Genomic DNA, 11190 nt, shown 5'->3' on the forward strand with positions numbered 1-11190 from the left:
CAAATAATTAGTTTCCTAGAAATTTGACTACACTTGCTGGTTAACGGGCGGTAAGGGCAAAATCCAGCGACTAAAATGATCAAATAATGGTTCCGGTAAATACTGATTCAGTAATGCCAATATCTGTAAATAAAAAGAAAAGCAAAATCAAGTTAATAATTTCTTCAATATCAAAACATATTAAACAGCTGACGTAATGTGTGTATAATAGTTAATTTTACGTTTCACAATTGTTTTATTTAAGTTCGAACAATTTCCAGTTATTTAAACAAATACATTGTATACTAGTATATTTCATCAATGAAATTACCTAAAAGAACAATCTATTATTGTTAAGATATGTTTTAAATACTTACACAATACTTGTCGAAAGAATGGTGGGTACCATGCACCAAATACCGGCATTTTGGATTTACATTAGCCACTGCATCAAGCATAGCATCTGTCACAGGATCTAAACTTTCTGGTCCAAGTTTATAATCGTCTCGAAAAGCCGTAATAAGATCATCAATACATCGTCTACCATATGCTTCTTTTATCTCTTCTGATGCCAGTTCCCAACTTTGATTAAGTGCATCGACTGCTAGACATAACTAAATACAATAGTCAAGAAAAAAAATAACATAATTTAGATTATATACACTTTAGTGGCAATAAACTTAGACATTAAAGCAAGTGGAATTTTACCTTTTCTAAAGACTAAATAAGGGAGTCTGTCGATTCTAAGTATCAAAGCTGTTATCGTTTTGAAAGTACTAGATGATAGTGCGATCTTATATATTTACATTGTAATATAAATAATACATAAATCATACATTTAGATTTTCCTTAGATCTTACAAATAACATAATTATGCAATGTAATCCATTGAAATAAATACAAATATTATATGTAGTGTTTTAATAATACCCTTGCATACTAGATTTAAAATTAAATGATAAATGCAATATTAAAGAAACATACTCTTTCACCCTGAAGAATTCCTGTGATATTGCTGAATTTACCAGGCTCTATAATAGCGACTTTTACTCCGAATCTGTACATTTCCCTGCGTAGAATGTCTGAGAAGGCTTCACCGGCATACTTAGAGGAAACATAGGCCGTATCTGCGGGCCATGGGAGCCTTCCCTTAGCACTTGTTACATTTACCACCCTACCTTGAACATATAACAAACCAATTATCTGTAGAACTCTGCTGAAGTTATAACATAGATGATGTATTCATGGTATAATTTATATCTTGTGCTGTAGGAATTCCAACACTATCTTTATTGCTTCATCAAAATATACAAAAACAAGTTAGAAATAACCTATCAAAAAACAGTATCTACGATAGTTAAAAATCTGGGAAAAGCGTGATGCCTCGGGAAAATGTCCAACATTCTTCAAGCCCACTAGCAGCGTCCTGAGTGGTACTCAATTTTTAACACTTATAGTGTTGAAGTTCATGCTCCTGATGGACCAGAAAATACAATACTAAAGTTAGTTAAGGTAATAAGGAGCAAACATTAACTAATTGAACCTTCATATCACTAGTGGTTATCAAATGTGCAATACCTCGATTTTAAAATTATCGTTTCTATAATTTATGGATGAATTTCGGATGACAATCAGTCTTTATAATAGTGGTTACTATAATCATATATGTGCAGTATGTGCAGTTCTTAACATACTTTAAAAAGATTGCTTTAGAATTGTTTGTGCCACATATCTGATATCGGAATTGTTATGAGTTCTATTCTTGAAAAGCACAAAATGGTTAAACATCTAACAAATTTCGAATTAAACTTCGTCTTGTGGGCAAAGGTCATAAATAACTTCCATTAAAATGCTAGAAAATAAAACCAACCTCTTGTTTTCCTGATCAGAGGTAGAAACGCTTTAGTAACACGCACCATGCCATAGAAGTTCACGTCTGCTACATGTTTCATCATCTCAATGCTTGCGAATTCTATTTCTGCTGCAAGCTCTATTCCGGCATTATTGATTACTGCCCAAAGACCTTAAATTAATAATATACAGAGTGTACAATATTACGAATTTCAGAAGCAAAAATATACATCGTTGTTTCGAACAAAGGTGAAACAAATTATAAGACTTTTCAACCAATCCTTGGTTTTAATCCATTTCTGTTTTACTTTTAATATCGATTATCCGCTTATCTTTTTACTCCATCTCTCTGACTAAGCAAGGCTTGTTTAACTGTTGAAGGATGTCATCAGAAAAAATTCTCCGAAGATTCAAAATATCGAGAAAACAAAAGAGCGAGCAATATTAGAATTTTTTATCATGAGAACTTATATAGACCTACATTGGATGTGAAAAACAGTATATACATGTAATATGCGTATAATATTGCACTTTTTGTTATTTTAAATGATTAGATAAGACACATTACCCAATCCTGGCAATCCCTGCCGTGTTGTCTCTAACGCCTGTTTAATGCTTTCATCATCTGTTACATCTATTGACACGACTTGAAGTCTTTCCCCGCCTTTTTCCTTTAGAGTTTTTGCTCCATCACAATCGGGGTTCAAACATCCGGCAAACACGTAAAATCCGGCTTTACACAACCTTAACGCCGTTGCATACCCAATTCCTAAATCAACCAATATAAACGTAATTTCTATAATATGTATAAAAGTAAAAAAAAAATAAATACATTGAACTTCATTTCGTATTCAACAATAAAAAGACCGCATTATTACATAAGTTACTATTACATTGGTTTGAAATGACAGATAAAAAAATTCTTGTTTCACAACACTCATATAGCATATTTCTTTCTTTTTTTAGTTCCCGACAGGTCCTTTTAAAATGTTTTTCGTACTTTCATTAGAAAAGTTTGTTACGTAAAAATACTCATCGCAGTTTGGAAATCTTTGAAAGGATTTTGACGACAGGGCAATTGTTTTAACATAAATGTATAGCTAATTAGAAAAGAATAAATGTACGGTACAAAAACATTTTTTCGATCGTACTTCTGCTGAAATAACACAGAAAATGATGTTTGTTTGATGAAAAATTTATTGTTGATATAGACTCAATATCTACAAAATGCATTTAGTTAATATTATTTGACAGCAAAGGACTAGAGACAACTTAATTACATGTTTTGAATGAATCTTTGTAGAATTTACGTGTATATTCTTACCTGTATCACATCCGGTGATCAAAATTCCTTTCCCGTTGACATCATCTATCTTCTTAGCAAATCGTTTAGAAACAAGTTTATAAACCACGCATAAAAGGATTATTGCTAACATATAAAAGTACACTTGTTGAACTATGTAGTAAATTAATAATCCGATAACAAGCATAAAAGATGAAAAAAGTAAAGTCTCTGAAGCTAATACATCCATTTTTTACATTTGAGATATTTTACAAACGTTTTGCATGCATACCTTTTTGCTCTATATAATTTTACCATGTGTGATGAATTTAACCTTGACATTCATGTTGTGTTAAATAAACATTTAGGTTAAGTAAGTGAATTTTTGATTTTAATTAAGAAAAGTACTGTCACTACACATAACATTTAAAGCTACAACATGCAGCAGAAATATTACCATTGTAAACACGAGCTTGGTCTTTGATCACTATCTGTTTTCTCTAAGCATTAAGACATTTGATGTACAATTTATTTACAAATCAGTTCACCAGTAATTTTTCATGCATGTAGCTGTTGCTTCATCTGTAGAAGATTTACTTCTACGTTATCGTTGCATAACTTAAATTAGCGAAAGAAAATGATTTCAAAACGTTCAAAATGGCAAAATTGAAAATGCTTCAGATTCATTTTGATTTAGCCTGTTCAATGGACGGTACTGGAAAGTGCAAGATTCCGTCCAAGACCACGCAGATAACATTTTTTCAGCCAACATTTTTCAAGTTTACCCATATATATCTTTGTCTATACTTTATATGATATAATATAAGCGCTATACCGTCCCGGACAAAAAGTACCCGTCGTATATATTTTGTTTTGTTTTCTAAAAATGATGTACATGTACATCAAAAGTATGGTTGCTATGGACAAAGGAAATTAAGTAGTCTTTTAGAATTTCAAAGTGTCAAACTAAAGCAGCATGGAAGGAACTAGAGCAGTGTTTACTACCTTGTCTATCAAGGTTGTTGACCTTAAGATAATAATAACAGGTTATCAAAATGACCTTTTTACCTTTAAGTTTGTATTACTTGTACAAGATTATCTTTTAACCTTTACCCAAATGTATATGTTAATGAACTTGTTTGGCATTGAATCTGGCATATAGCAGTAATTTTATTATTCTGAAGCTGAGAACTCAACAGTATAACGTCTGGTCTGATGACCCGAATGTGCAGGCTGGCCTGGTTCTACGCTGAAAGCCATTCCTTGTATTATATCCGCCCTGGCTTTTAAATTTTTCAAAACATGAACGTCTTTTTATCTAAAGCTAAGACAACAACACTTTCAACACGTACTGTATAAATGAATATTTTTACGTCACAAGTCATAATGTTTGCGAATGTCCAAAATCTTTCCTTCGATACAAGTCAAATTAAAAACTGCATGAATCCGGATGAGCATATATATTTCAAGAAAATTAAACTTGAGAAAAAAATATTAAGATTTTAGGAAAGGTATCCAAAGATTCGTGATTCAAGTAATAATTTACCTTTTATGTGTGATTAAAGACTTATTTTGTCACCATATTTTATCACCATATTTCTACTGCGTGACTAACACAGTAAGAGCTGTTTTTGCATATTTCGATTTTTCTTCTCTTTTTTTATTTGGTAAATTGCGTGGATTGTCAGTGCGATAGCAATGTGTAAAATACTTTCTTTGTTCACATCACAAAATTTTACTTTTAAACTCATTTTTAAAATTTTCATGAAAAACAAGCATGAATCTTTAGGCGTGTTGCTTAACTACCAGGTTTTAAGACTTGCTGGTTGACTGGTGGTAAAGGCAAAATCCAACGGCTAAAATGATCAAACAACGGTTCTGGAAGATACTGATTCAGTAATGCCAATACCTGTAATATAACGAAAAACGGACCTTTAAATTTAATCATCTGAACTTGTTTAACACTTTATTGACGTGTAATTTTGATAAAAGCTTATTACATGCATAAAAATGTTCTTTACGATCGATAAGTTGAGCGAAAACTTTGTTGAAAACATTTTGTTGAGAGATCAACATTGTTGTAATGTAATGCATGAATGCTTACGCAAAATTTGTCGATGGGTTGATGAGTACCATGTACAAGATACCGGCATTTTGGATTTACATTGACCAATGCATCGAGCATAGCATCTGTCACAGGGTCTAAACTTGTTGGTCCAAATTTTCCATCCTCTCGAAGAGCTGTAATAAGATCATCAATACATCGTCTACCATATGCCTCTTTAACCTCTTCTGATGCCCGTTCCCAACTTTGATTAAGTTCATCGACTGCTACATTGAGCTGAAAACGGATACCAAAGTCCTAAGTAATATGCTTTAATTTTCATAATTTTATAATAACTATTACTAGTTGAGCATATAGATTTTCATGTTTTAAATACATCTTTACGAAGTCGGTTAAGTCTCGCTTGCGAAACTATCTGTATTTTGAATGAAGACGAAAAATATTTTACCTCTGAACTAATACCAAGTAAAATCCTACTATTAAAAACAAATGCCAGCATTCTTGCACAATCAAGATCCAGTGCACAGTGTTTTTATAAGCATGTACAAGGTACGTTTAAAAAATATTTGATGGTATTTCAGTGATATGACCGTACAGAATTGGTGCCACTTAAAACCCAACCAAACAAACAAGGAAACGAACAGTGATCTTAGCAGATACCAAAACAATTAATTATATTTGATTCCTTTAAGAATGATATTAACGGAATTTTTTAAAACCTACTCTGTCACCTTGAAGAATTCCTGTAATATTGCTGAATCGACCAGGTTCTATAATTACGACTTTTACTCCAAACCTGTACATTTCTCTTCGCAGAATGTCTGAGAAGGCTTCAGCGGCATACTTAGATGACACATAGGCCGTGTCTGCAGGCCATGGAAGTCTTCCTTTTACACTTGTTACATTGACCACCCTACCTACAAGACATCATTAACAAACCAATGATTTTCTTTTTTTAAATTTCCGATTAGTTTTACATACATTACATGTACAATTTGAATGAATGATGTTTAAATTGTGGTAATACCCTGTCGTTATTCCAACCGATCTTGTATCAAAATCAATTAAAATCCGTAGTCAGCAACATACATTCAACAAACAATCAAACCATATTCATATTGTGGAAACATGGAGAAAATGGGTGGTGGTGGGGCGTTTCAATTATTATGAGCAAATAGCCAAGTTGTATATATACATTTAACTGACAAATCGAAGTCGAACAAATATCATAAGAGTGACTTTCTTAACATGTAACTTTTTCCTGTCGTGTTTTACTTTCTTCTAGAAAAGATTAATAAGAAATGTTCTGGGAAGGGCTTAATCTACTGTTGTAAGAACTTGCCCAACCCATTTGCATTTTGATATATACTCTATTATTTGTACGATATGTTTGTAAACATGTATTTAATGCAATAAAATATGTTTAAACTAATAAGAAATGTTAGTAATATCATCATGGAAATATCTAAGAATTGAGGGATTATTTTTTAAAGTATGTTGTAGAATTAAACCAACCTCTTGCTTTCCTGATCAGAGGTAGAAACGCTTTAGTAACACGCACCATGCCATAGAAATTGACGTCTGCTACACGTTTCATCATATCAATGCTTGCAAATTCTATTTCTGCTGCAAGCTCTATTCCAGCATTATTGATAACTCCCCATAGACCTGAAAATTTATTAGGAGATGGATATTTTAGCCGCAACGAAACTGAAAATTAATATAAAACTTGCGTCTGAAGTATTTTTTGAAATCTTGTTATGGGATTGATAGCTCTACGAGAGATGAAAATTTGTGTTTAAGCATTTGAGTATAGAAGATATTTCTAGAAGAGTTATATAACCTGATTCTGGTAATCCCTGTCGTGTTGTTTCTAACGCTTGTTTAATGCTTTCATCGTTTGTTACATCTAATGGTATGACCCGAATTCTTCCCCCACCTTTCTCTTTGAGGACTTTTGCTCCATCACTATCGGGCTTCAAACATCCGGCAAACACTAAAAAACCGGCTTTCCGCAATCTTAACGCCGCCGCATGACCAATTCCTGTATCAATAGATATACACTTGATTTAGATAATATTCTTGATTTATATAACATTCCTTTTCTTTGAAATTCAGCTTGATTATTAGATTATTACAGGTTTTATCTGTTTGCAAATGCAAATTGCGTTGATAAATAACCTGCCTATCGTTGATAAGTTTTCAATTTTCAATTTTTAACGTGTCGATAGGGCATTAAATAACAAGAGGGGTCATTTTTTTGACGTTGAAATTGATCAATAATCTGTTAAATATTGATCCTCATGGGTCATTTTCAAGGTTTAACATTCAAAGTTACACCTACTCTCTTGCTAACTTTACGCCGATTACCTTTTTCTGCTAACTAAAAATTACCGCAATTCCATTGTTGATTTTGATGAGTTTCAAAAAATATATATAGAGAGAGAGATACATATCCATTTTGCTTTTTAATCTTCACAAAAAATACATAATATGGTTTTAGATTTAAAGTTTACGTCGGACAAAAAAGTTAATGTATGCCATGTCGTATACATTGTAGATATCTGAAAGAAACATTTGGAAATCTATGTGACGATTTAAACAATTATATTGCATATATTTATAAGACAAATCTCACAACATAAAGGTGCGGCCATAAAAATCATCAGTATACAGAGACATATTTGGTCATACTCATGGTAAAGAGTGATTACTTACTGATGGTATACATTGTATATCATTTAGATACAAGGGACACTCGAGACAACCTTAAAGTAAATCTTAACATGCCGACATACCTGTATCACATCCGGTGATGAACAGTCCTTTCTCTGTGATATCTAGCTTCTTTACGTACCGTTTAGAAATAAATTTATAAATCACATATAAAGCAATGATTGCTAATATATGTATGTACACGTCTAGAGCTATGAGGTAGACTAATAACCCGATGGCCACCATGAACGCTGAAAATAGAGAGGTCTCAGATGTTATATCCATCGCTTCTTTTCCTATTTAATAGATAAAATAATTGGAAGATAAACGCTAGTTTGACTTTCGTGTTATGTGAATGACATGACACTCACCTGTTTAATATATCGGGCATATTATATATGATTTGTTATGGACAAAGATTAAAATTTCAGTATTATCACTGATAATATCAGTCTTGGTGAATTTAATCTTGTTTATTGCTGACAGTATTGTGCATTTTTCATCCACTATTGCAATTAAATCAATACCTCTATACAGTGTATAAACTATAAGAAGTTCATGTGCCTCTTCATAATGTTTAGTTCGATAATTTACTAAAAAATAGACTGAATGCATGGGGAAAAAAGTTATATTTCAAATAATGATAACGTTTTTAACGCAACTTTTGCTAGGAGATCTATATAAACGAGATACTGCAGCCCAACTGACAGTTGAGACATTCTAGGAAAGGAAAGAAGGGATTTCCCTTAAATCATAGTTTTCTTAAATTATGTACATTATTTAAGAACAATGAAGAACTTATCATGATATTAATCAACTTCATGTACATATAGAAATCTCTCACATGTTTCCAATAAGTTAAATAAATATTAAACGCAGACATATATAGAAACAGGATTGAGAAAGAAGTCATAGACTTGTAAATCTCTCTCCTAGTAATAAGATACAGTTTGATAGTCTACATCTACATCGTACGTCGGCGCAATCATTCTTGATTATAACGCGACGGGTGGTGCTAGGTCAAGAAAAAGAAATATACAAGAAATGACAGAAAGTTAGAAGAGGTTGGATAGGTCAAAAGAAAGAGATATAGACAAAAAGTCTGGCCAGCTACATTTCGCCTCTTCAACCCAAACCTCTCCGGTTACGATGGCCGCGGCCGGCACAGCCTTGGATATCACTAGTGGGTACTTGTAGCTGGGCCCCTAATGGTGGATTAGAATGTGAGGGATGATAGCCCCTTCTTGAAGGATACCAAGTCAGGGCTCTCTGCAACGGAGGCAGGTAGGCTGTTCCAGGTTGTGTCTGCACGAGGGAAGAAGGAGTTCTTGTAGTACGATGTAGATGTGGATGGTAGATGGAACTTCTTGGCAGGGGTGAGATAATCGCTGACTGGTATGTCCACAAGGTCATTGGTGATCTTGAACATCATGGTCAGCTGGGCTTTGGTACGCCGTGACTCTAATGTCTCCCATCCCAAGTGTTGGATCATGGAGGATACGCTGCTGGTGTTGTGGTAACGGTTCGTCACATATCTTGCAGCTCTCCTCTGGACCATCTCGAGCTTGCGTGTAAGGTCCTTGGTATAAGAGTTCCAGACGGTGGAGCAATATTCAAGGCCTGGTCGCACGAGTGACATGTAGGCTGTGCTCTTGACCTGTTCGTTGCTGATGCGCAGGTTGCGTCGAAGGAAGCCGAGTGTACTGTTGCCCTTCTTCACAATCTTGTCAACATATTGGTTCCAGGAGAGGTTTCCAGACATATGGACCCCGAGGTACATGGTTGTCGAGTCTATCTCGAATGTGTGGCCCTTCAAGGAGTACGGGTATATGATGGGGTTCCTCTTCCTGTGGACCCTGATTATGATGCACTTCTCTGGGTGGAAACTCATGCCCCAGCGTTTCTCCCATAATGCCAGCTTCTTCAGGTCATCCTGTAAAATGTGGCAGTCCTCTTCAATGGCGAGTTCCAGGTATACCACACAGTCGTCAGCAAAGAGCCTGACCTTGGACGTGACATGAAGTGGCAGGTCGTTGATGAAGACCAGGAAGAGTATGGGTCCGAGCACGCTTCCCTGGGGGACTCCGCTGATAATGGGTGCTGGGTCGGACGTTGCTCCATCAACAACTACGCGCTGAGTGTGGCCTGTGAGAAATGCCTCAATCCACTTCAGGGTATGGTTTCTGATGCCATAATGATGAAGCTTGGCTAGCAAGCGGATGTGTGGGACGCGGTCGAACGCTTTGCTGAAGTCCTCATGTTGTTTACGCCGGTCCATGGGCTTGGTAAGCTCATCTGTCAGCGTTTGTAGCTGGGTTTCGCAGCTCCGTCTTCTTCTAAATCCATGCTGGCTGTCGGTTAGTATCTTGTGGCTGTCCAAATGATTCATTATGTTGCTGACGATGATGTGCTTCAGCATCTTGCAGGCTATGCAGGTGAGGGATACCGGTCTATAGTTGCTGGATTTGAAGCGTTCCCCTTTCTTAAATATGGCTGTCACGTTGGCTGTTATCCACACTTCATGTACATGTATGCTACCAGATGAAAGGCACTTTTTGTAGATGACGACCAGGTATGACTAAAACACTGTTCAGCCATCTCCTTCAGGATGCGCGCAGAGATCATGTCTGGGCCTGCTGCCTTCTTTGGGTTGAGCTTCCTGAGTAGTGTAAGCACTCCCTTGTTGGTTATCTCTATATCAGGCATGGTGGGGGGTGGTTCGCCCTCTGGATTTGGGATGCTGGATCTGTCCTCCCTAGTGAAAACGGATTGGTATTGGTTGTTTAGGATGTTAGCTTTGTCGATTGATTCTGCGTGTAACTTGCCCTTGTCTTTCAGTGGTGAAACCCCGGAGTTGTCCCTTCTCAACGATTTGATGTAATTCCAGAACTTTTTTTGTTTTGATGGTTGTTCTGAAGCTGGATCATTGGCATCAATTACGTCTTCTAAGTATCGCCAATATTCGTGTCGTTCTTTCTTTTGAGTTTCTCTTTTGGCCTGATAGTAACAAGACATTTATCAAAGTTTACTATGTATGTATTTTAACTTATAATTTAAGGAGAAAATAAATAAACAAACAAACACAGGGAGAAACAAAAACAAAAAATGTGTACATGTACGTACACGGCATATATGTTGGGCCTATATTACGTATCTTTAAAGAATACCATGAATTTATATCTTCTTTATAAGAATTGCTGTAGATTATAGATGTATTAATTCCTTAGTTTGTTTTACAAATTTACAAAATGTTAAGGCATACAATTTTAACTATATTTTCTTTAACATTTATAATCCA

General features: G+C 35.0%; 2 protein-coding genes across 2 annotated transcripts; both read right to left on the reverse strand.

The window, feature by feature from the left end:
• On the reverse strand, nucleotides 1–4915 carry LOC132721390 (D-beta-hydroxybutyrate dehydrogenase, mitochondrial-like). Its single transcript, XM_060705688.1, has 6 exons — nucleotides 3155–4915; nucleotides 2399–2599; nucleotides 1850–2002; nucleotides 964–1157; nucleotides 357–593; nucleotides 1–123 (listed from the first exon to the last, which is right to left on the reverse strand). The coding sequence occupies exons 1-6, from the start codon at nucleotides 3360–3362 to the stop codon at nucleotides 28–30; spliced, it is 1089 nt and encodes a 362-aa protein (XP_060561671.1). The 5' UTR covers nucleotides 3363–4915; the 3' UTR covers nucleotides 1–27.
• Nucleotides 4882–8173, reverse strand: LOC132721391 (D-beta-hydroxybutyrate dehydrogenase, mitochondrial-like). The gene is made up of 6 exons (XM_060705689.1): nucleotides 7976–8173; nucleotides 7021–7221; nucleotides 6693–6845; nucleotides 5901–6094; nucleotides 5217–5453; nucleotides 4882–5021 (listed from the first exon to the last, which is right to left on the reverse strand). The coding sequence occupies exons 1-6, from the start codon at nucleotides 8136–8138 to the stop codon at nucleotides 4911–4913; spliced, it is 1059 nt and encodes a 352-aa protein (XP_060561672.1). The 5' UTR covers nucleotides 8139–8173; the 3' UTR covers nucleotides 4882–4910.
• Between the last annotated feature and the right edge of the window lie 3017 nt (nucleotides 8174–11190).

Source organism: Ruditapes philippinarum, unplaced genomic scaffold (assembly GCF_026571515.1).
Source record: "Ruditapes philippinarum isolate M1 unplaced genomic scaffold, ASM2657151v2 ctg2716_1_1_1_1, whole genome shotgun sequence".
NCBI classification, from domain to species: Eukaryota; Metazoa; Mollusca; class Bivalvia; order Venerida; family Veneridae; genus Ruditapes; species Ruditapes philippinarum.